Genomic DNA, 25306 nt, shown 5'->3' with positions numbered 1-25306 from the left:
GTGAGGGACCAGCCTCCTGTCCCCCGGTAGGCTCCTATAAAGTGCTAATGAATGACAATGGCCAAAGGATTGTCTTTACTAAATCTGAGAAAATCCTGTGGTTTCCCAGGAGAGTGAGGGGGAGCCAGCATTGAAGTTTAGCAAAGACTAAGAACAGTGTCCATTACCAAAGGACTTGCCATATGGCTTGACTATCCTGTTTTTTTTTTTTTTTTTCCTTAAGATTTATTCAATTTATTTGAAAGACAGTTCTAGAGAAAGAAAGGGAGAGACACACAGAGAGATATCTTCCATCTACTGGTTCACTCGCTAAATGGCTACAACAGCCAGGGCTGGGCCAAGCCAAAGCCAGGAGCTTCATCTGAGTCTCCCACGTGGGTGTGGAGGGCCAAGCACTTGGGTCATCTTCTACTGCTTTTCCCAGGCCCGTTAGCAGGGAGCTGGATTGGATGTGGAGCAGCCGGGACTTGAACCAGCATCCGTATGGGATGCCGGCATTGCAGGCAATGCAGCTTAACCCACTATTCCACAGCACCAGCCCCCAGCCCCACTTGGATATTCTTTAAATCTTGCTCTGAGATGGGTTTTGTTTCTAAAAGTGTGAAGCACTAATGGTTAGTGTTTAAATACATCTTGATATGCTATGTTAAGGAATTCCTCAAAATTTTTCAGAGAATCTGTGTGTGAGCTAAGAGTCCCCTCAGTAGAACTCAGCAAGCTAATCATGGGGCAGTGGGGTGGTGGAAGAAAGTTGGTGTTTATTTGCAAAGTGTGGAGCAAGGAGCCAGGCAATGGACACTTAATTCCCAGGGTCCCCGAGAGGGTTTAGGGTCAAAGTTCTTGTCGACTGAAGTTGGGGTTGAGAGGTGCAGGCCCAACTCATGTGCAGATCCCGGGGTGGTCTTCAGCGCTCCACTGATTGGTCAGTGGTATTGTGTTCTTTTAGGAATTTCGATGATGGCAAAGCAGGCTTCAGTTGGCCCCGGGGGTGGTAGTGACTTCTTGCCCTGGGTCTGAGGTTCCTGGAAAAGACCAGAAATCCAGATGGTAGCTACAGGGCAGAGGAATGACCCCAGAAGTCCTGTGATCTGAGACCTGGCTGTACCAATCCCTCCATTCCGTGCCTTTTAGTAAGAGGTTGATTGCAATCTTAAAAGCAGGACAAGGAAGCCTGAAACTCACGCAGGGAAGCTGGGAGACTGTAGGAGACCAGGAACTGATGGCACCTGGCATCTGCAAAGGGGCGTTAGGAACCGGCTTGGTTTCCTGGCAGCTCCAGGTGCCATACGCTGGGGCTTTGCTGTGCTGTGGGCTTGTCCATCTCTGAGAGGTGTTTGTAGATTCAGTCATTGCAGACATCATGGGGCTCCAGCACCATGTGACCTTTGGAAGGAGCAGAAATGAACAGTGGCCCTTCGGTTCCAACGGAACCAACAGTTGCTTTTCTTAGCCAGCGAGAGAGAGCGAGCCCTGGGCCTCTGCCTGCCACCCAGTTGGGGCACCATTTCATCCTAGTAACAGATGCACCTGTGTGGTGGGTATCCGGGCCTCTAGGAGGCCATACCGTCTTCCAGGGTGTGCAAGAGCACCTTAGGCATGTGGGACTTTCCTACTCATCTCCTGCATGCCCAAAGGACCCCCAAAAAGAAGCCCTACACATAAGCCTCCTTCCTTACCCCACCCTGTATCTGTACAGAATTCTTGTCCTTAGAAATTAGGGTATGAGTTTCTTAAGTCATAATTAACAATTAAAAAAAAAAAAAAACAACGAAAGAATTCCTAGCATTGCCTTTCCGGGTAATGGTTCTGAGTTTTATTTCTTAGAACTGTGCACTATGAATCCACTTAGTCATCTTCCAAAACTGTTCTGATTTACAGTCATGTTGGTTTGACTGCCAGCCCGAGTTGAAGCTTTATGGCTGTTCCCACTGCGCTGGGCTGGTCTGCTGGATTCGAATGTGTTCTCTTAGGGAGGAACCCGCTGTGGGTAGAAGCAAAACAGCCTGGGACCTTTGTTCCCACTTGGAGCTGGTCGGTATCCTTCTGAGAAAAGGCAGAGGCAACACTGACAATGCCTCGCTTGACAAGACGTCTCCCCTCTGGGAAGTAGCCGGATTCCTCTCCCCAGCGCCGTATTTCTTGGGAGCTAAAAGCCTAACTCAACACTCAGCTCTTCTGAATGCCCCAGAGTCACTGTGTGTCCCAGCTGTGGAGGAAGCAGGTCTGAGTTTGAGGCCGATGCTGGCACTCACTGGAGTGACTGCCAGCTGGGGACACTGAGCCCCAGCCCCTTGGAGCACCCTGAGCTGAGCCAGCTCCCTGGGAAAGCAGATCTAGGCCCATATATGAACTTGAACTTGGTTTTGCAGAGGGAGGAGGGGCTCCCTTGCAGAAGGGTCCCATTGGCTGGAAGGCAGCAGCACCAGGGGGCTGTGTGTGGGGTTCCAGACTTCACAGAATCCTCAGCGGCGGTGCTGTCTGGATGCGTGCCCCAGACAAGCCTCATACTAACCTCAAGCCTCTGTTTCCTTTCTAAGAAGAGACAGCTAGGTGGGGGTATACTTCAGAGAACTAAGTTAAAGATTGCAGTTAAACACTTGGCAGGTTCAGTGCAGGGTTAGTGTCATTGACAGACTTACTGTACATCAGATAGTGTCCTGGTGGATTTTTTGAGGCTCCTTGCCTTACGATGGGGTTGCATTTCCCCCTAAACACTTTGTTAAGTTGAAAATGCACTGGATGGGGAATGGAGTCGTGGTGTGGCCAATAAAGATGGCTATATGGGCACTGGTTTGTGTCCCAGCTGCTCCACTTCCAATCCAGCTCCCTGATAATGCCCTGGGAAAAGCAGCAGAAGATGTGCTCCTGCCACCCACATGGGAGACCTGGAAAAAGCTCCTGGCTCCTGGCTCCTGGCTTCGGCCTGGCCCAGCCCTGGCCCTTGTGGCCATCTGAGGAGTGAACCAGCAGATGGAAGACTTCTCTCTTGGCTCTTGCCCTCTCTCTGTAACTCTGCCTTTCAAACAAATAAATAAATCTTTAGGAAAAAAAAAAAAAAAGAAGAAAGGAAATGCACTGGATGCAGCCGTCCCTGGAAAAGATCAAGCTGAAAGCACCATTTCTGCTGAATTTGACTGCGTTGCTTTTGCACCAACATAAAGTTGAAAAATCACAGTGGAACCACCGTAAGCCAGGGGCCGCCAGTGAGTGACAGGCCAAGGCCAGATCTCTGAAGGGTACTGCATGCTCCCCTAAGTTGTGGAGAAGCCAGTGTGGCTGGAACACAAGGCTGATTGTGGTGTCACCTACGTGTGTCCATGAGAGGAGCTGCCTCTGGTGTTACACAGGCTGCGCGCAACCTTCAGATATTTTTAGCTGGAACCGTGCTGTGGAACAGCACTTCTCATGATACAGAGAGCATGGCCCCGTGTTCTGCAAATGCAGGGTCTGATTTGGGGGGTCTGGAGCAGAGAGGAGGGGTGGGGGCCTCCCCATGGCCGTCCATGGTGGTCCAGTGCACACCTGGAGCTGTAGGTTTGGTGTTTTTTTAAAAATATTTTATTTATTTATTTGAAAGATAGAGTTACAGAGAGAGGTAGAGACAGAGAGAGAGGTCTTCCAGCCACTAGTTCACTCCCCAAATAGCTGCAAGTCAGGAGCCAGGAGCTTCTTCCAGGTCTCCTAATGTGGGTACAGGGGCCCAAGGACTTGGGCCATCTTCTACTGCTTTCCCAGGCCACAGCAGAGAGCTAGATCGGAAGTGGAGTAGCCGGGACTAGAACCGAAACCCATATGGGATGCCAGCACTGCAGGTGGTGGCTTTACCCACCTATGCCACAGCGCTGGCCCCAGCCGCAGCGTTTTGAAAGGTTGTGTTTTTGAGCTGTAGTGTAGAGGGTGGGCTGGCAGGGTAGAGATGAGGAGGGGGCGTGCCGGGGGGCTGCTGCCGTCTGCTCAGGCACTGCTGGGAGACTGTGGAGGAGGAGACACACTGGAGAACTTTCTGCCTTAGTCAGCAGACGCTGGCTGATTTGATTGACAGAGTGAGGGAGAGGCAGGTTCCCCCTTACGAGTGACTCCCGTCATCCTGATTCTCCAGTCCAGATGGGCGCCCTATGCATGTGCTGCCCCCAGCAGCCCTGGTGTCTGGGCACCGACAGCCCAGGTGTTCCCGAGAGCCTGGGTCGCCACCAGGATGGTAGCCCATTGTCCTGCTCCGGGCCCGTCCTGAACTGCCCTCCTCCCTGGCACAGACCTCCGTGTTCACTCCGGCCTACGGCTCCGTGACCAACGTGAGGGTCAACAGCACCATGACAACGCTGCACGTGCTCACCCTGCTGCTGAACAAGTTCAGAGTGAGTCTGGCCCTGTGTGGCCTGGACCCTACGTGGTTTGTCCTTGTTTCGGGGGACGGGGGGGAGCAAAGCTTCCTCTGCTGAGATGACTTCTCGGAGACCATAAGGAGAGGGCCCCTGGGGACTGGAGCTCATGGCACTGGGGGCGTGGTTACTGCCTGGGGTCCTGTCATCTCTAACAGCCCTGGCCTTACCCCCTCCCCCTTCCCACCGTGACTATCACCTGCGCAGGTGGAAGATGGCCCTGGCGAGTTTGCACTCTACATTGTCCACGAATCCGGAGGTAAGGGTTTGCCTTCGCTCGCTCATTGTAGAAGCAAAATGTCTCTGTCTGTCCAGTAAGCTTGCTGGCTGGGCCCTTCCCTGAGGGGCCTGGGTGCTGGCCAGCTTGGGTGGGTGGGTGGGGTCTCAGGACAGCCCGACCCTCCTCACTTGGCTGCCTCCCACTTATGCACATCCCTGCCAACCCAAACCCGTGCAGGCTCCTGTCTGCCACCAAAGCTGTAGAAGAAGCCACCTCCCCAGTCCCAGCCCTCCTGTCTTTTTCTGTGGTACTCATGGCCGGGGAGCAGGCCCAGCCTCTGCTAGGCTCCTGCTCCTCGCTGAGCTGGGTCTTTGTGAAATGATACCAGCAGAAGGAAAACAACCTCTTGCCCCTCCCTCCCCAGGTTCATGATGCTCTGTACATTTAGGTCAATAAAAGAGAAAACAGCCAAGGTTTAGTAGGGCGTGCACTGCAGGGAGTGGTTAAGGAGTGGATGGATATGGGCGTAGGTCGCCTCTTAACAGAAGCTTGCTGGCCGGCGCCGCGGCTCACTAGGCTAATCCTCCGCCTAGCGGCGCCGGCACACTGGGTTCTAGTCCCGGTCGGGGCGCCGGATTCTGTCCCGGTTGCCCCTCTTCCAGGCCAGCCCTCTGCTGTGGCCAGGGAGTGCAGTGGAGGATGGCCCAGGTGCTTGGCCCCTGCACCCCATGGGAAACCAGGAAAAGCTCCTGGCTCCTGGCTCCTGCCATCGGATCAGCGCGGTGCGCCGGCCGCAGCGCGCCGGCCGCGGCGGCCATTGGAGGGTGAACCAACGGCAAAAGGAAGACCTTTCTCTCTGTCTCTCTCTCTCACTGTCCACTCTGCCTGTCAAAAAAAAAAAAAAAAAAAAAAAAAGGCTTGCTATTAGGGGAATCCAGAGACACGGGAGTGGCCGGTGGCCTAAAGGTCAGCAGTGGGGACTCCGATGGCAGAGGCAGCTTCAGCAACACTTGTGATTCAGGTGCCTTCCCTGTGTGACAAGGACCGAGGGTGGTCTCTGCTGATTCATGTCTACGCACCAACCCATATGGGTGTCCTGCTTTTAGGCACACAGGGGAGCACGGAGAGTCTCCTCGGCTCACCTGCCATCCTGGCATGCTTTGGGGTCACATGTCTGCACCCCTGCAGCACAATCACACCCCTCCCAGGACAGCAGTCTGGAGAGAGTCTTCTGGGCCCCCACCCTGGATTTCACTTTTCTATCGCGTGCCTGTCCTGGTCCAAAGAGCATCATTGACCCGGATGGGCCAGGAGCTGTGTAAATGGCCTTGTTTTCCAGAAAGGACGAAGTTAAAGGATTGTGAGTACCCACTGATTTCCAGAATCCTGCACGGGCCCTGTGAGAAGATCGCCAAGATGTTCCTGATGGAAGCAGACCTGGGCGAGGAGGTGCCCCACGATGTGAGTAGGGGCCGGGAGACACCGTGGGGGACCTCCCACGGGCTCCGTAGCCCCCCTTGGCCAGAGTCCAGGGCATACAGCTGTCCCCAAGCCCCCCTGCCCAGCACGGTGATGGCCCCAGCCCTCCCTCTGCCTGTTACTGTCTTGGGGGAAAGAAGAACTTGGGGTCTAAAAAGCCACAGCCCTGTCTTTTTCCTCTCTTTAGCACGCCATCATCTCTCAGTGTGCACAGGACCCCCTGCAGACACCCAAAATCTGCAGGTGTCAAGTCCCATGTGTTACATGGCATAGGATCTGCATAGAGCCTATACAATCCTCCGTATTCTTTTTAAAAAATTTTTTAAATTTGTTTGAAAAGACAGTTACAGAGAGAGAAGGAGAGACATAGCTAGAAAGATCCTCTATTAGATAGACTGAGAGACCAGAGAGATCTTCTCTCTCTGCTGGTTCACTCCCCAAATGACCCAACAACCAGGGCTAGGCTAGGCTGAAGCCAGGAGCCTGGAACTCCATACGAGTCTCCCATGTGAGTCTCCCACATACTTGGGTCATCAACTGCTACCTTCCCAGGGAGCTGGATTGGAAATAGAGCAGCTGGGACTTGAACCAGTACCCATGTGGGATGCGGGTGCTGCAGGCTGTGGCTTCGTGGCTTAACTCACTGTGCCACAGCGCCAGCTCCTGTCCCATATACTTTAAACCACCTCCAATGTATACACCTCCAATGTATACATTGTATGAGGTATACATTATACAATGTATTAGGTATGCATTGTGCAATGTATTAGGTATGCATTGTACAATGTATTAGGTATACATTATACAATGTATTAGGTATGCATTGTACAATGTATTAGGTATACATTGTACAATGTATTAGGTATGCATTGTACAATGTATTAGGTATGCATTGTACAATGTATTAGGTATGCATTGTACAATGTATTAGGTATGCATTATACAATGTATTAGGTATGCATTGTACAATGTATTAGGTATGCATTGTACAATGTATTAGGTATGCATTGTACAATGTATTAGGTATGCATTGTACAATGTATTAGGTATGCATTATACAATGTATTAGGTATGCATTGTACAATGTATTAGGTATGCATTGTACAATGTATTAGGTATGCATTGTACAATGTATTAGGTATGCATTATACAATGTATTAGGTATGCATTGTACAATGTATTAGGTATACATTGTACAATGTATTAGGTATGCATTATACAATGTATTAGGTATGCATTGTACAATGTATTAGGTATGCATTGTACAATGTATTAGGTATGCATTGTACAATGTATTAGGTATACATTGTACAATGTATTAGGTATGCATTGTACAATGTATTAGGTATGCATTGTACAATGTATTAGGTATGCATTGTACAATGTATTAGGTATGCATTGTACAATGTATTAGGTATGCATTGTACAATGTATTAGGTATGCATTGTACAATGTATTAGGTATGCATTGTACAATGTATTAGGTATGCATTGTACAATGTATTAGGTATGCATTGTACAATGTATTAGGTATGCATTGTACAATGTATTAGGTATGCATTGTACAATGTATTAGGTATGCATTGTACAATGTATTAGGTATGCATTGTACAATGTATTAGGTATGCATTGTACAATGTATTAGGTATGCATTGTACAATGTATTAGGTATGCATTGTACAATGTATTAGGTATGCATTGTACAATGTATTAGGTATGCATTGTACAATGTATTAGGTATGCATTGTACAATGTATTAGGTATGCATTGTACAATGTATTAGGTATGCATTGTACAATGTATTAGGTATGCATTGTACAATGTATTAGGTATGCATTGTACAATGTATTAGGTATGCATTGTACAATGTATTAGGTATGCATTATACAATGTATTAGGTATGCATTATACAATGTATTAGGTATGCATTATACAATGTATGAGGTATACATTATACAATGTATTAGGTATGCATTATACAATGTATGAGGTATGCATTGTACAATGTATTAGGTATACATTGTACAATGTATTAGGTATGCATTATACAATGTATTAGGTATGCATTGTACAATGTATTAGGTATACATTATACAATGTATTAGGTATGCATTGTACAATGTATTAGGTATACATTATACAATGTATTAGGTATGCATTGTACAATGTATTAGGTATGCATTATACAATGTATTAGGTATGCATTATACAATGTATTAGGTATGCATTGTACAATGTATTAGGTATACATTATACAATGTATTAGGTATGCATTGTACAATGTATTAGGTATGCATTGTACAATGTACAGTGCTGTCAGAGTAGCTGTTAATAATGACAGTGCACAAGTTCAGCGCAGACACAATATGGTGTTTTTTTTTTCCTATCTTCAATCCCGGGTTGCATGATGTGGAGGCCAGCTGCCTTTGGCTGTCTTTGCATGAATGAGCCATGTACAGGACTCTTTGCCCAGGACTACCTGGGGCTTATGGAGGAGGGGAAGGAGGCATTGCAGTCTCTGGGTCACTGCCAGGATCCAGGCTGGACAATGAGCACATCCCACACCCCCTGTGCATGGAGAGACCCAAGTAGGAGGCTTGGAGGCCCTGTGTCCCTCGGCTCTTCCCAGGGCACCCTTTTCCCAGGGCTGGTGCCGTTTCGTTCCATTGTCAGGAACAATGGTGTTCCCACCAGTCCACCCCCACCTCTCCATGTGCCAGCACTGCGGGACTAGGGCGTTTCCTAATATTCCAGCTAACATTTCCCCCCGCCCGGAGATAACGGTTGCCTTTGAGAAAGCAACAATTCCCATCCTCCCGGCTTCGGCACACAGCACAGGGCGGCGCTGGGGGTTGGGTGGGAAGTGGGCAGCTGCTTCTGGGGCTGCAAGATGCGGCTGCCTGGGCTCCCGTGGAAGCCATGAAGATGGCAAGATGGCGTGTTATTGGCTTTGATTTGAAAGCACATTAAAATGTTCTTGGATTTTCTAGGTTGCTCAGTACATTAAGTTTGAAATGCCGGTGCTGGACAGTTTTGTTGAAAAATTAAAGGAAGAGGAGGAAAGAGAAATTATCAAACTGACCATGAAGTAAGCGGCACCTCACCTGCTGGGCGGGCAGGTCTCTCTCCTCCATTGGCACCGACTGCCCTGCAGTATAGGGAGAGCTGTTGCTAACCCTGGTTCCCAGCCTCGCCCTCTGACCCCTGGCTGCCAAAACATCAGGGGCGCCATCCAGCCTCAGCATCCCCACACCAGCACGAGACACAGTTGTAGCTGGGCAGGAGAGGAAGAGGGCAGGGTGTGGCAGGGAGGGGAGGGTCTTGAGAGGGGGCGGGGCTGGATCAGGGTTTTGAATTCCGCAGGTGATTTGGTTCTGCTATTTCTGAATAGCAGGAATTCTGAGCAGTTGTTGCAATTCCCAGAGCCCTTTCATGTTTTTAGGAGTGGGAGACCAGCTGGAGGGAAAGGAAGGGGAGCAGGTGTCACCTGCAAGCAGCTGGAGAAGCTGTGTTGGGACCTGGCTTTTTGAGGTTCGCCAAGCTGGGTCCCGGTGACCTGTCTCACTTGTTCCGGTGAAGTATGGAAGAGAACAGGTGGAGGTCATTCAGCCTGGGGCTGGAAAGGCCTGGGGTTGGGTATCTGGTTTGACTTCTGGCTGCATGGCCCTTGGAAAGCCACATCCTGCACTCCCCCACCCCTACACACACACACACACACACACACACACACACCCAGGCAGGCTTCCTGGCTGGGCCCCACCCAGGGAGTCAACAGAGACCCTGATCTGTGGAGAGCTGAAAGGGACCCAGGGACCACCTGGTGAGTATGCTCAGTGCACAGAAGAGGAGGCCCCAGGTCGGGGAGGTTGCAGCACTGATTACTGCAGAGCCTGCAAGGGACCACAGGCTGCCTGAGCCCACCCCTGCTCGCTTCGAGTCTTTGGAATAGAAGTGGCGGTTGTCTGTTTGAATGACGCTCTGTACAGTACATGGGGCAGGCCGGGGTCTTCTCTCTCCTGGGTGGCTGACAATCAGCCATTCGGGAGCAGAGGTCTCCCGGGCCAGGCCCCACCATGTACCTTGCTCAGTCACCGGCTCCTGGTCCTCTGCAGCAGCTGTGGTCCCCTTTGCTGTGTCTCCCTCCAGGTTCCAAGCCCTGCGTCTGACAATGCTGCAGCGCCTGGAGCAGCTGGTGGAGACCAAGTAGCTGGCAGGCACCTGCCTCTTCTGACCCCTCCAGCAGCAAGTGCGCACGGAGTCCCAGCGGCTGGGCCCTGAGCGGTCACTCTGACTGATGGCCACCACCTGAGGAGCCCAACACCTGTACTTCCACCTGTCTGAAGCCTCAGTACCATGAGACCCACCTCCCTCGCTGTTGGCACACACAGGAATCAGACCCAGCTTAAGGAGCCAGGAACTTGCTTGCTGGGGTTTGCACGCAAGGCTGGCACCAGCAGTGAATAGATCTGAGACTGTAGCCCTGGCCACATTGTGTGGCTGGTCGGTGTGGCCAGTTCTGTCCACTCCACACTCTCTCTTCTTAGGAGAGCAATATAGGACCCGGTCCCTGGAGGGGGGCATGGGTTTTGTCTGGCCCAAGAGACCATGCAGGCTTCCATTATCATCATCATTCTTGCAAACCGAGAAACCCTTATCTGCCCCTACATCGTAGCCTTCCAGGAACTCTGCTGGGAAAAGCAGGGGCTTCCCGCAGCTACGGGAGGTAACATCTTCAGCCATTGCTTCACTTCCGCATCCCTGGCCTCCAAGCCTCTGACGTCACCCGTGAGCCTTGCACAGCCCAGCACCCCTGGTGCAGAGGGCAGATCAGGGATAAACCCACAAGCATCCTATCATCCCACTGCAGAGGTTCGCCTTAACTTCTTAGAAGGAGCTCACTGCCTGCTGGCTCACAGTGGGAGATGGTCCACCTGTGTGGGTGGGTGAGACTCCGGGGGCTACACCCAGGCCCCTGTCACCCCCACCCTGGATGCCTGTGTGGCTCTTACTTTCCCCAGGGTCTCATGATTTCCCTTCAAAGCCTGGTAGGAGGAGAAATGTTTCTCCGGGAAGAAGAGGCGTTGAGCTCCCTGGGGCCAGATGCTGAACAGTTTGTGTTTGTCCACTAGTGGAGAATTTCTGGCACGAACGAGAAAGGCTTTGCAAAAACTATGCAGCAGTTTATACTGATCACGAGGGTGTTTGTCCAAAACGGAGCAGACTGAAGCCCAACGCTCTTTCCCCCCCTGGGAGCCCATGGGAGGTGGATTTAAAGAGAAGCGTGAAGGCTCGCAGAGATAGGACAGACTCCACCTCCAGTGCATGTAAAGTGGGGAGAGCAGAGCCTGGGAGTAGCCGTGCCCTGTGGAGCGGCTCACCGGGGTGTGCGTCATGCCAGGATCTGCACCGCCCACTGCCATTGTCACAGAGACACACAGGGAAGGGGCGGAGGCCTGGCTGCTGTCCTCGGTCTCCTCTGATGGCACGGTGTCCTGGGTGCTCAATAAAACGGAGCTATCGTGGACTGAGGGAGTGAGGGCTGAACTTTCTTCTCCTTCCCTTCTTTGTCTTTTTTCCATGTCCACTGTAATGGCTTTGCTTCTGGAACTCTTGTCCTACGGCCTGTGTGGCTGTGGTTGGCAGATGGACTATCAGCTCTTCAGGCCAATGTGATTCTTTCACTCCCACCACATGTCTTGGGGGGACTAAGATGAGGAAGCCGGAGGGCATGGAAGAGGAGTCATGTGTGGGTGCCTGAGGCTGGCCTGGACGATGTGCAGTAACGTCACCTTCAAGGGCAGGATCTTAGCGTCAGGAGGGTGTCAGGGATCCTCCAAGGTTGGGTCAGGTGGGATGGAGACAGGGCCCAGAGGTGGGACAGTGACGCAAGCAGGTGATTTGACTCCCCAGCCTGTATGTGCAACCTCGGGTGCAGGACAGTTGCTCACCTATCGATGGGCAGGAAGCAAGCAGCTCCTCGTGCAGGCTTGGGCTCAGCCCTGGAGGGACAAAGACACAGCAGCCACACTCTACCCTGTGCCAGACACCAGGATGGCCGGGACATCAGCCAGGCCTGGAGTGGGGCTAAGACAGCGCATGTGGTATTGCAGGCCAAGAGAGGCCTGCCTGCTGGAGAGCCGGACAGGTACCAGTACGAGGTACTGCTGGGACAGGAAGCCCTCTGTCAGCCCGGGCTGCTGCTTTGCCAGCTTGCTTTTTGTGAGTTATTACAACAGTACTTAAGGCCTTTTTAAGCAAGCATTGCTTTTGAAATAGACACTATCAGCATTCACTTAAAAAAAAAAAAGATTTATTTATTTGATAGGCAGAGTTACAGTTCACTGGTTCATTCCCCAAGTGGTCACAACATTTGGAGCTGGGCCAGTAGGAGTCAGGAGCTTCTTCCAGGTCTCCCACGTAGGTGCAGGGACCCAAGCACTTGGGCCATCTTCTGCTGCTTTCCCAGGTGCATTAGCAGAGAGCTGGATTAGAAGTGGAGCAGCCCATATGGGGTGCTGGCGCCAGAGGTGGAGGCTTTACCTGCTACGCTACAGTGCTAGCTCCCAGCATTCACTTCTGAACATTACAGCTCAGAATTACTCCAGCAAGTTGGGGAAACTGCCTCTTCTGCAGTGTTCTGGGGCTTCACAGATCTTTTTATCAACGACAACACCACATTTGAAGAGGTGCTCATTCAGAGCACCCCAACACCCCATTTCAAATTTCAGATCTGGTGGTTTCCTGCTGGCTTCTGTTGGGCGGAGGGGGGGCGGGGGGGGCAAATTGCAGCTTCCTTTCTCCCTGGCGTGTACAGCCCTAAGCTAACTAGGATGAAAAGTCATAGAGGGGTCTGGAGCTTGAGCAAAGGAGAGCATTGTCTCCTGCAGTGGGGCTGTCTTCCCAGCAACCAGAGTAAATGATGACCAGCACAGGACAAAATCAACAGGATTGCAAAAGGACTGATTCGGGAAAAAACAGCAGCCTTGCCCAGAACAAGTTATCAGAAGGGATCAAAACACAGCTTGTTTTTCTGCAGTGATAGCCATCCACTCCCAGTACATACGCTACCTGTCAAAACAAAGCTGTTCACTCCAAGGACATCTGGGCCCTTCGTTCTAGGGAAATGAGACCCAAGGCCTGTCCTGGCTCTCAGGTTATTTGTGGAGGAACTGGGAATGCAAAATGCGCCCCCCCCCAGGTGTGTGGGACACAGGCACCCTGCAGCTGCAGAGACAACAGGACTTGGCTGTCAGGTGCAGTGGGGACAGCCCCCCCCCCCCGCTCGGAGTGGGGGCCAGGCAGGAAGTTCAGTCGGTCAAAGCCAAGCAACTCCGAGTATAAAAACAACCAGATGCAGGCACTATATTTAGCCCTCGAACTGCCTCTGTGTGGCAGCGAGCCAGGGGCTGACGTGCTCTGAGCCTCACAGCGAGCGGGGTGGGGTCCTGTGCTCCCACCCCCCAGCCCACCATGCTTGCACGGGGACTTTTCTGCAGCCCAGGAATGGGAATTCCCAGAGCACCCGAGGGAACACAAAGCTGAGCCTCAGGCGTGGTAGACTGAACCATTGTTCAGGGTCCCTGTGCTGAGGGGCTCCCCTTCGTGGGAGGTGGTGACCAATCGACCACTCATTACTGCACTGGGGCCATGCATTGTCACTGCCTTCCTGCACCTGGACTTGGAGCATCCACGTTGCCAATAGAGACCCAAGACAGCAATGCTGTCTGTCGAGACTGTGTGTGTGTGTGTGTGTGTGTGTGTGTCTGTATATTTGTGTGTGTCTCTGGGTGTCTGTGCCTGTGCCTGTGTCTGTGTGTGTGTGTGTCTAGGTATCTGTGTCTGTGCCTGTGTGTGTGTGGCTCTGTGTGACTGTGTCTGTGTATGTCTGTGTATGTGTGCCTGTGTGTGTGTCTGTGTCTCTGTGTGTGCCTGTGTGTATCTGTGTGTGTGTGTGCAGCTCTGTGTGTCTGTGTCTGTGTATGTCTGTGTGTCTGTGCATGTCTGTGTGTGTACATCTGTGTGTGCATCTCTGTGTGTCTGTGCTTCTCTGTGTATGCATCTCTGTGTGTCTGTGTATGTCTGTATCTGTGTCTGTGTGTGTCTATGTGTATCTGTACTTGTGTGTGCTGTGTGTCTGGGGGGGGTGGAGGGCGGGGACTCCAGGCATCTACAGGACAATGGGGCAGGCACCAAAGCCACAGAAGAGGAAATAGTCCTGCCAGCATGTTTCTCAGCCCAGAAGACTCTTCTTCCCAGCATGAACCTTTCAACTACCATGGGGCTCTGGGTACACCAGCCCCTGCCCAGCAGTCCCCCAGAAGAGCCCAGCCAATAAGGGGTCTGGGCCCTCTTAGCCCAGACTGCCAACTGTCACTCCCCCATTTGCGAAGGAACGACACTAGACCCTGCACTGTTCTTTTGTCTGCTCGGCCCTTCCCGGGTTTGCTGCTGGTTCTTCCCGGGTTGGCTGCCGACCCCTCCACCTCCGTGGAGGGGCGGCTCCCCCTGCCAGTTTCCCCACTTCCGCGGGGGAGCGGCACACCGCCGGCCGGCTCTCTCGGGGGCTGCTCAGATGTTCCTTCAGATGTTTTCTGGTGCATGTTGTCTCTCTCCTCCTTTATAGTCCTCTTCCACCAATCCCAACTCTGCTACCCACACACCGAGCACGCTGCTCTCCTCCAATCAGGAGCAGGATCAGCTCCTGCAGCTTATCAGTCAAGTTGGCGAGAGGCAGCTGCGTAGAAGTTGTTTACTCCCTTTCAGCGCCATATTGTGGGAGAGCAGATGCATAGAATAAGTCTTAATTCCAGTAACTTAGTCTAGTCCGAGTTGCTCCTCACAGCCAACCAAGATGCTCTGTTAGATGCCCCGGCCACTATCATCCCCCTTTCTCCTTTGCGTTTTGTAAATGCTACATGTGACCATTTTCAGTTTCTCAGTTTGCTTAAGTCTCCTGCAATTCCATTTGCAATGCATGCTGTTATATAGAGGCTAACAGCATGGGCTGTAGAGTCAGGCTCTGGCTGCAAAGCCTACTTCTGCCATTCACAAATGTGTGACCCCAGGCAGGCTGCTTGCCTCAGTTTATCTATAAGGTGGGGATGATAATAGTTCTCATCTCTTAAGGTTGGTGGGAGGTATATCAGTCAGCTTTCTTACAGTAACACACTACACCGAAATCTCTGTTCTACAGTAAGAGCATTTATTTCTGCGCATGTCCCATGGGACTACATGGCTGTAGGTGAGCCTGGGGGCTCTGCTCATGTGTCTTCTCATCCTGGGTTCTAGACTGCAGGAACAGCCTGATTTGGGACATGCTATCCTGGAGGCAGTGGGAACAAGCAAAGCTGGCAGGAACACAGGACTCATAGCTCCTTCTGAGACACGTTGTGCCTTGCACCTGCTCATGTGCAGGTCATGGCCAATGCAAGTCACACCGTCAAGTCAACATCAGCAGGCTGGGCATGGAGCTCACTAGGAGGCCCTGTGAGTCACACCACGATAGGCAGGGATGGAACATCAGAGAAGGGTGGAGCAAAGTGTCCAGGAACAATCACACCACAGGACTATTAGAGAAGAGCCCCCAAGTACTTCCAACAGTGCCTGGCACACAGCAAGCACCCAGAGTTAACTATGATGCTAGCCTATACATCCAGGGTGTGGAACCCTGCTGCTTCTCTCTTCTTCTCTGGTCCTTCTCTTCCATCTCCTCCCCCTTGATCCCCTTTTATGGCTATTGCTTCTCAGTCTTAATCTCTCCCTCTGTTCATTCTGGGACACCTACACCCTTTTATCCTTTCATCTTTCCCATTTTAAAACTGCATCGGGGGCGGCACTGTGGCATAGCGGGTAAATGCAATGCCAGCATCCCATATGGGCGCTGGTTCGTGTCCCGGCTGCTTCATTTCCGATCCAGCTCCTGCTATGGCCTGGGAAAGCAGTAGAAGATGGCCCAAGTCCTTGGGTCCCTGCACCTACATGGGAGACCCGGAAGAAGCTCCTGGCTCCTGGCTTTGGATTGAACCAGTGGATGGAAGACCTCTCTCTCTCTCTCTCTCTGTAACTCTGCCTTTCAAATAAATAAATCTTTTTTAAAAAATAAAATTGTATCAGTCTTTACCCGATTCTATTTCTACATATCTCTAGACCAACTGGTTTCAGGTGCGGAGAAATGGATAACCCACCTTTACGTGGGACTCGGACAAGGGTTTCTGTTCGCTTATGACTATCTGATTAATAAAGTATATGTTTTGAAGAAAATAAACTCTTTTTAATGCAGTGCAAACAGTCCTAGCAGGTCACTGCTCTTGAAACTTTTCCTAAGGCATTTCTGGCCATCGCCCTTCCTCCCCAGCCTCTCCATCCACCACCATCAAAATCCTACAACATCATAACAATGGTTCACAATTCTTAAATGCTATGCGTTGTGCCAAGTACCTCATATTGTCTCATTTGATTTTTACAGCAGTCCGTGCATTCCCTGGATTATTGGCCTGACCTTCCTGGTTCAGACCTCGTCCAGCCTCTTGCTCGGCCATCTGCGGAAGCTGCTCGCTGCAGAACACAAAGCCGCAGCCTGAGAGTTTGAACCTTTCGTCCACTTGGTCTCCCCCTCTTCCCTCATTTTACAGATCTGCAGGACTCAGACAATCCCCTGCCTCACCAGACCATAGTAAAGATGAAAGACCAGAGGACAGGTGTGAAAGCACTTTGTAAACAAGTCATCTTCCATGTTCATTCATTCAGCAAACATTCACCAAGTGCCTGCTACCTGCCAAGCACTGTCTTTAGCACTAAGGGTACAGCAAAGAGCCAAAGAGACAAACCAGGAGAGGCATTGTGGGCCACTGCAAAGTCGCTGGCTTTTGCGCCAACAAGACTAAGAGGGCTCTAGGAGATTTTGGACAAATTAACGGTGTAACTTGGGTTTTAAGAGGATCACTCTGGGGCCGTAAGCACATCAGTAGACAGTGAAATTATCCAGACAGGAGGTGGTGGCGGCTTCTAGCACAGCTGTTCAAAGTGGCTTGATTCTGAATATATTTTCAAGACAGCCAATAGAATTTTCAAATGGATTGGATGTGGGTTTGGGTGAAAACAGAAGAAAAAATTTAAAAAAATCAGGGCCCACAATGCCATCAAAGTATTTGACTCGAGCAACTGAAAAAAAAAAAAATGGGGTTGTCACCAATTTCTGGGAGGAGGCCAAGTGAGTCATTAGGAGTTCATTTTGGGGTATGGTGGGTTTGGAGTGTCCATTACACATGCATATGGCGCCCTGGACTGGATTTCAGTAATATCTGCCTCCAGGATCAGTGTGGAGTCACCCAGGCGAGGGTCTTCAACACATCCAGTTGGTGGATGCTGGCCGACAGGAGGAGGGGACCCCCAGGAGCAGGAAGCGGACCCATGAGGGAGCATGGCTGGGCGGCTGCCTGAGGCGGGGAGCCTGTGAGGTGAGGGGAGCGGCAGACAGGACATTAGTGAGGGGGGGACGCCAGGGGCTCTGTCCGTCCCAGGCCACACGCAGCGCGGCCTGGGGCCGGTCTTCTCCGAGCCCTGGTTTCCAGAGGAGGGAAACCCAGCATGGCCATTCTTCTGTCGCAGAGGCTCACGGGAGCTCTGCTCAGGCGACCCACAGGGCGGTTCGGGAACACCCCGAGGCACTGTGGTGTGCGGGGCGTCACCGGACGCCGGCTGAGGAGCGAGAGCCGTGGCGGGGAGCGGGGGGCGTACGGGGGTCCGAACACCCACAGGCAGAAAGGCAGGGAGCGCCGGCGGGTGGGCCGGTACCATAGAGGGGCGCTCCTCCAGGTGGCTAGAGCGCCCGCGGCGGGCGAGCGGCGCGGCCCGCACTTCCGGCGGCGCGAGGGGCGCGCGGCGAGCGAGGGCGGCGGCGGCGGCGGGCCCGGCGCGGTGAGTGGGCCCGAGGCGCGGGCGCGGGGCGCGGGGGGCGGCGCGGGCGCGGGCAGGCGGCCTCCGAGCTGGGGCCTGCTGGCCTGACGGGGGCGGCGGGCAGGGGCGGCCCCGCCGCGTCCGCGGGGAGAGGCCTTCCCGGCGCGGCCCCCAGGCCCGAGAGCGCCCGGCGGGCCTGGCCGCTGGTTGCGGGGTGCGCGGAGGCGCTGCGGGATGCGTCCGAGCTGGTTGCGGATAACGCTCAAACTTCCAGCTCCCCGGGGGGATGCGCCACCAAAGGGATCCCCGAGGCCCCTGCCCGGGAGCGGCCTGGCTTGGGGGATGAGTAGCTCCTGTCACTCAAATTGACCTTTGCCCTCGCGCGCACCTGCTGGCTGAGCCCCCGGGCCCGCAGCGCCAGGGCGGGCGTGGGCAGCTGGGGCCGCGGACAAAGCTGCTGCCGCCTACGAGGGGTTGGGGGCACCTGCGTGGTCTCAGCTCTGAGCGGAGGTGATGGCGCGGAGCTAGCCCAAGGCAGCACAATAGGACGTTTAGCAAGTCTCAGAGTTGCCACCCAGATCCGACTTGGGTAGTTAAAAAAAAAAAAAATGCACGCGCCTTTAAAAAAATAGGTAATTCCCATTATGGGTGTTTGTTGACCACCAACAGCATGTGCCTAACACAATGCCTCCCTTGCAGTTCCTGTTTTATAAATATTTGCCCGGATTAAGGACTTAGCTGTTACGGAGCAGTTTGGTCTTTCTGCATCACGTGTTGTTGTTCAATGTCCCGATGAAATCCTGGGCACTGTTAGCCTCAGAGTCTCAGTTACACAGTCACGTGAGGGAAAGGTAAAGAGAAATGATGTCATGTGTCTTTTCCTGTGTCTGTATGCCTAGAAACCCGGGGTAATTAGTCCCTTTTTAAAGTCTTCTTTCAGGCACAGGATTTGGGACATAATGACGGTGTTACTTTGGCAGTCACAGCCTCTCCCACATTGCCACCTATTTGGAGTTGTGGGGTCTTTGGTTGTTTGCCTGGGCTATTTTAAACAGCCTCAGGACAACCTTCTAAGTAAATACTTGAAGCTTTTTTGCAGCATGTGGGTATTTTAAGAATCTCATCCTATTTTTACATGTAAATTTACTTTTGCCACTTCTCCTTTTCTTGAGTTCTTCTCAACTCCGTTTTTGTTCCTCTATCAGGTAAAAGTGAAACTTTTCTTTCTCTTTCTTGAAGCACTCTTTGTTTCAAGAACCGTCCTCTTTCTTGGATCATTAGACTCTAGGAATAAAGTAATAACAAAGGCCCGCGTCGCTGGCAAGTTCTCATCTAGTACGTGTTTATCATAGCTAGACTCGAAGTTAATCTACCACTTCTTATTGAGTACTTTTTACATTCAGCATGATTTATGTCACAGAGTTAGAGCCGCGTTGCCATCAACAGCTGTGGAAGTACAATGGCTAAACAAATGGGAATAAGCAGGAATGAATATATTATAAAGTGGGTACTTTGTCATTTCATTCTGTTTGGAAACCTTAGAGAGTCAGGGGAGTAGATTAAAAAAATTATTTATTTATTTGAAAGAGCTACACAGAGAGAGAGAGAGAGAGAGAGAGAGAGGTCTTCCATCCATCCGCTGGTTCACTCCCCAGTTCCCAGTTGGCCTCAATGGCCGGAACTGTGCCAATCCGAAGCCAGGAGCCGGGAGCTTCTTCCGGGTCTCCCACCTGGGTGCAGGGGCCCAAGGACTTGGGTCATCATCCACTGCTTTCCCAGGCCACAGTAGAGAGCTGGATCAGACGTGGAGCAGCCAGGACTCAGCAGCACCCATATGGGATGGTGGCACTGGAGGGAGCAGCTTTATCCTCTATAGCGCTGGCCCCAGGGACTGGCCCCAGGGAGTAGGTAGTACAATGTAATGATATTTTGTTTCACAAACTTTGTTGTCTTCTGGAATGATTTCGTCTATTCTTTTAAGGTGTTATCTTGTATCCACTTTTTAATCCTTCAAAATGATACATTTATATGCTAATGGCTAAAAATTCTATCTCATCACCTCACTTTTTTTTAGTTCTGTTTCAAAAGACAAACATTCTAAAAGTAAATTCAGTCAACATGAGATGATGTTTATTATCCAGAGTTGTTTTGCATGTATTTCTACATCTGTTTTTTTCCCCTCTTTGTTTTCATCAGTACCAAATACATTTTTATTTTAAACATGGTTGTGATTTTGGTGGCTTGAAGAGATCTTAAATTTGAATAATTAATAAGATTTGTATTTGTATTTTTTTTCTCTACCTGCAGAAAGTTCTGTGTCGCTCTAGGAAATGAAGCATTAGTTTAGAAGAGGACCGTAAACTTCCTTCTGATTGCATCTGGCTGTTCACCATGAAGTTAGGAAAACCTAAGGCGGGCATTTCTCGGAGCTCAAGCCAGGGAAAAGCCTATGAGAACAAGCGCAAAACAGGCCAGCAGCGGCAGAGATGGGGGATGACCATTCGTTTCGACTCAGGCTTGAGTAGACTGAGGAGAAGCCTGGATGAGAAACCCTACAAATGCACTGAATGTGAAAAGAGTTTCAGTCAGAGTTCAACTCTTTTTCAACACCAGAAGATCCACACTGGAAAGAAATCTCACAAATGTGCCGACTGCGGGAAGAGTTTCTTTCAGAGTTCCAATCTCATCCAGCATCGACGGATCCACACTGGGGAGAAGCCCTATAAGTGTGATGAGTGCGGAGAAAGGTTCAAGCAGAGCTCCAACCTCATTCAGCACCAGAGGATTCACACCGGGGAAAAGCCCTACCAGTGTGATGAGTGTGGCCGATGTTTCAGCCAGAGTTCTCACCTTATTCAGCACCAGAGAACGCACACCGGGGAGAAACCCTACCAGTGCAGTGAGTGCGGCAAATGCTTCAGCCAGAGTTCTCACCTGCGGCAGCACATGAAGGTGCACAAAGAGGAGAAGCCTCGGAAGACCCGGGGCAGAAATATCAGGGCAAAGACGCACGTGGTGTCCTCCTGGAAAGCCGGCACAGGGAGGAAGTCGGTGGCCGGCCTCCGCTAAGCAGAGGGCACTGCCTCAGCGCTCTTTACAAAAAGATACAAGCTGTGAAGGCCGGAGATGCTTTATAGTGGAGCATGTAGCGCTGGATCCTTTCTCGGAAGACAGATAATAGGAAGTTAATGACTTTATTGGGATAAAAGAAACTACACGAGCCTAGATGCCCTTGTTTCTTGTCTGTGTGACGTGGAGCAGAAAGAATTAAAAGTATGCTGTGAGGGAATGGAAGCCTTCTTGACCTCATGAAATTGCTTCCTGCTTCACTTTAACAAAAACCATCATGCTTAGTGACACATTTGTGAAAGCACAGGCACGCCAGGCGTTACTCAAGTTTTAGGACTTCCTGTGGAAGAAATTTACTTAGAAGGGAGAAGAATTTCTGTTGGCTTTGAAGTTCTCAACAAATGAGGGGATTTTATGTTTGTAAAGTTTTGTAGTATATTAACCATTGGTGTGTGAATGTGACTCTATTCAACATGTTAGAATCTATTCATGTTCACAGATTCTGAATCAACAGGGCCATTGTTGCTAGCATTCTTAGGTTTTTTTCCCCTTCTGCTTATGGCCAGTTACGAATTGCTTTTCACCAAAATCTTCATAAGAGATACCATGGAGTCTAAAGTAAGAACTGAATTAGACCACAGGTGTATTCCTACTAATAACTGTTCTGTGTGATGGTGTTACTGCCATGTCACTTGTTTTCCAGAAGGTGGGGTGAATGTATGATGATCCATTCCAATATTGATGATCACTTTTGCCCAGCTGAACCAGCGCTTTAGAGCTACAGGAATAAACGATTAAGAACAGACTTAGCTTTTCTCTAGCTAATTAAAAACCTACAATGTATATGCCTCACCATGTTCAAGAGTGTAAACTTTAGATTTAGCTTAAGTGTTTGTGAACAACCTAAGTCATTTAATGTTAGTGTCATTGTATTGTAGCTCCGTGGACATTTAACTTCCTCTGCATTACAGGAGTTAAGGCTCGTAAACCTGTAACTTCTGTCAGAGCGGTGCCAGTTGTCGGTTACCCTGATCAGCCTTCAGCTCAGGTTTTAATTTCTATTGAATACTAACATTCTTACACTTTTTTTGGTATCTTTTATAATCATGTCAGTTTCTGCTATACTAATGACAGTTATCCATAGAAATAAAAAATGAAGTATTTTGCATACTACTGCCTTCTCTTTTTTTCCTGGGAAATTGTAGTGATCTAGACAACTGATCTAAGTTTAAAGACCGAAAAAGCACAGCTTTTGATATAATTGCTTGTTTTGTCTGTTTTTTTATTTCCTCGAATTTGAACTTTGCCTCCTCTTCAGCCTTGTGTTGAGTGCAGGTTCATAGAGTATGGCCTTGTTGACAGCAGTTTCACCCAGTGGGAATATCCAGAGTGTTCTGTGAGGTGATTACAGACAACGTTTATAGTAGACTTGATCTTTGATCTGCCTGTTAGAGCCAAGTCGCTCTGTGGCAGGGGCATGGCTGTAGGGCCCTTCTGAGGACCTGTGAGTATTGTTTTAGTATTGTATCTGGAGTAACTTCTGGCTAGGACCAAGGCAGCTTGAATTTCATGAATTTGCTATTTTGATAGCAACCACAGGGTCCTGCAACAGAAGGTCCTCTGTACATTGTGAGATTTCATAGTTGACCTTTCTATCTTTGACAGACTTACATATCCTCTATAAAAGTAAAGCTGATACTCTTTAGATTTTAATGTATTCTCAGTTTTACTTGAATTGCATTTTGGGAATAGATGAGTAATGTTTATGGTAATTAACATGTGGTACCAAAGCCTTATGCTTCTTTTATGAGCATTTTATGAGATAGAAAAATAATAGCTGCTTAAATTAATAAAGTTCCACTGTTAGAAACGTTAGTAGGTGTCAGCTCCTTGAATGGAAATGTGCTGTGCCCTCAAGGGCCCCACCCCAGTTCTGCTGAACTTCCACCATACCTCAGATGTTTACTGCACGCCGAATCCTTCATTCCTTTAGAAAACTCCGTGCTTATATAACCTCCATATGTTTTATTTGGGGAAATAAAAAGCTCAAAGGTCTTCTTTAAGTATTACTGAAATTTCTTCCACCTATACCAATAAGATGTGTGGTTAAAAATCATTTGGCTCCTAGATTGTTTTATTAATTTATTCAGTCATCAAAAGTGGTAGAAATGAAACTGAGCAAAACAGTTTTAGCTTCAAGGAATTTAGGTTAATGAGTCAAACACACTGGAAGCCAGTCAATCAGGTAAGCACACAGGTGCTGAGGGACCTGAGGTTAATCGGAGCAGCACCTCCACCCCTGCCCAGGTTGCTGGTCCGTTCAGTAGGTCTGTGCTTGGCTGGAGATTCTGCATTTCGGGGAGGCTCCCAGCAGACGCTGGTATGCGTCTCCAGGACCCACTTGGAGAACTACGGCCGTGAGCCATTACTGAGAGGGCCGTGTGAGCCTATGCAGAGTGCTTGAAGTCAGCTACATCATCCTAACATTGCATGAGCGTCAGCAGGGTTTAGTGAGGAACACTCTGGGCCCCGGGGGCTGTGCTTGGTGTGCTTCCTGATTACCTAGTAACCAAGCGCGCTTTGGAGTGGCAAAAGAATGACTCCCGAAATGTAAGTCCACTTTTCTTCTGGTTCAGTCAAGACCGTTGGCGAGAAAGAGACACCTATGAAGGAAAGAGCCCTCCGTTTCTAAGGGACACTTAAGCTTCCCAGTGAGTTTTGGACAAGCAGTGAGGTTTTAAATAGAAGCACATAGCACTGACATGTTTGTCCCCCACGTTAGGGCGACAAGGGGTCCTTTCTTGTTGAGATTTATTGAGCATGGCCATGTATAAAATGCTGATGAAAAGGTAGATCCTGTTTTTTATGTGAGGCGATAAGCATACAGTGTGGTTGGCACTGAGAATTCAGAGAATTCCCATTCCGTTTGAAATGCCATCAAGCTGGCTGGAGGGGAGAAAGAAGTAGTCTTGAAAGGGGTGGCGTTTTTATACTGAGTGGGGGCCTAGAAATTGGAAATCTGCAGAGACCCGGCAGCAAATGTAAATAAATGGGTGAAACCTAGAAGAGACAGTGCTGCAAACGCATTTAAGTTTCTGAAGGAAAGGCTAACATTGACCCAGTTTTGGCAATTGGTTTGCCAGCTCTTTGATCCACTTTGTTTTTTTTTTTTTTTTTTTTAAAGATACAATGTTCTTAGGTTGCCAGCTGTTGACTACATTTTTTAGCTGCTTAAAAGTTTTGTGTGTTTGGAAGGGAGAGACAGAGGAACGAAATACAATGGGCCTGTGCCGCGGCTTACTAGGCTAATCCTCCGCCTTGCGGCGCCGACACACCAGGTTCTAGTCCTGGTTGGGGCACTGGATTCTGTCCCGGTTGCCCCTCTTCCAGGCCAGCTCTCTGCTGTGGCCAGGGAGTGCAGTGGAGGATGGCCCAAGTACTTGGGCCCTGCACCCCATGGGAGACCAGGAGAAGTACCTAGCTCCTGCCATCGATCAGCGCGGTGTGCCAGCCGCAGCGCGCCAGCCACGGCGGCCACTGGAGGGTGAGCCAACGGCAAAGGAAGACCTTTCTCTCTGTCTCTCTCTCTCTCACTGTCCACTCTGCCTGTCAAAAAAAAAAAAAAAAAAAAAAAGTTGTTTCTTCAAGCTGAATTCTAATGAGCCGTGTTTCCGTCTCGTCTCCCTCTCCCTTACTGGACTGTGAGCTCCTCGCTTGTAGTAATCATTCAATTTAAAGTTTCCCTGGAGAAAGTTCAAGCAGGAAGTTTAGTAGAAGACTGATGACGGAGATGAGAAGTTAGTTCTGGGCAGTTCCCAGTCTGGCTGTCAACTTCTGTGCCTGTCCAGTTGAGAAGTCCTACCTTCCCTCTCTGCTTCTCTTCAGTCTATGCTTTAGGGGCTCCCTGCTCACTGTATCACTCATTCTTTATCCATGCCTATGATGCTTGTATTGGTTGAATGAAAGAAGAGATTTATAAAATGGATCAACCTTTATTGGATCAGAAATTCACTTGGTCTGAGGGGGGGCTTGGAAGGTTATTTTCCACACCCTCCCCCAAGGTGGGTGGTTAGTTTTTCATGACTTGGGTGATTATTTCATGTTCTTTGAGTTATACACACAGAGTCTGTATAGTTTTAGAAAGCTAATGTCATTTCCATTCATGGATTTTATGGATTTTAAAAAAGTTTAATTTATTTGACAGAGCTACAGAGAGAAGGGAGAGACAGAGAGATCGTCCCTCCCTGGGTTCATTCCACAGATGG

The 25306-nt window shown here is 50.1% G+C and overlaps 2 protein-coding genes across 7 annotated transcripts in view; both read left to right on the top strand.

Annotated features, from left to right (window-relative positions):
• RASSF4 (Ras association domain family member 4) overlaps positions 1-11601 on the top strand; it is a 35121-nt gene extending 23520 nt beyond the window's left edge. For 3 of the 5 annotated variants that reach the window (XM_070058129.1, XM_017338471.3, XM_070058132.1), the window contains 5 exons: positions 4254-4355; positions 4587-4638; positions 5939-6060; positions 9068-9165; positions 10224-11601. In XM_070058129.1, the coding sequence (XP_069914230.1) occupies positions 4254-4355; positions 4587-4638; positions 5939-6060; positions 9068-9165; positions 10224-10284 (435 nt within the window). In that variant the 3' untranslated portion in view covers positions 10285-11601. The remainder of the gene's footprint in view (positions 1-4253; positions 4356-4586; positions 4639-5938; positions 6061-9067; positions 9166-10223) is intronic. The other 2 variants (XM_070058131.1, XM_070058130.1) reach the window with 1 other exon arrangement.
• A 6258-nt stretch (positions 11602-17859) lies between these two features.
• ZNF22 (zinc finger protein 22) lies at positions 17860-22211 on the top strand. Of its 2 annotated transcripts, none has more exons than XM_051836934.2 (2): positions 17860-17993; positions 20280-22211. In XM_051836934.2, the coding sequence occupies exon 2, from the start codon at positions 20364-20366 to the stop codon at positions 21039-21041; it is 678 nt and encodes a 225-aa protein (XP_051692894.1). In that variant the 5' UTR covers positions 17860-17993; positions 20280-20363; the 3' UTR covers positions 21042-22211. The 2 variants fall into 2 exon arrangements, with proteins under 2 accessions (XP_051692894.1, XP_002722574.1); XM_002722528.5 differs by lacking the exon at positions 17860-17993 and adding an exon at positions 18462-18823.
• The last annotated feature ends 3095 nt before the right edge of the window (positions 22212-25306 follow it).

The sequence above is a fragment of the Oryctolagus cuniculus genome, chromosome 15 (genome assembly GCF_964237555.1).
Source record: "Oryctolagus cuniculus chromosome 15, mOryCun1.1, whole genome shotgun sequence".
NCBI lineage: Eukaryota > Metazoa > Chordata > Mammalia > Lagomorpha > Leporidae > Oryctolagus > Oryctolagus cuniculus.
The sequence above is the reverse complement of the archived record's forward strand: the minus strand, read 5'-3'. Positions and strand labels throughout refer to the sequence as shown.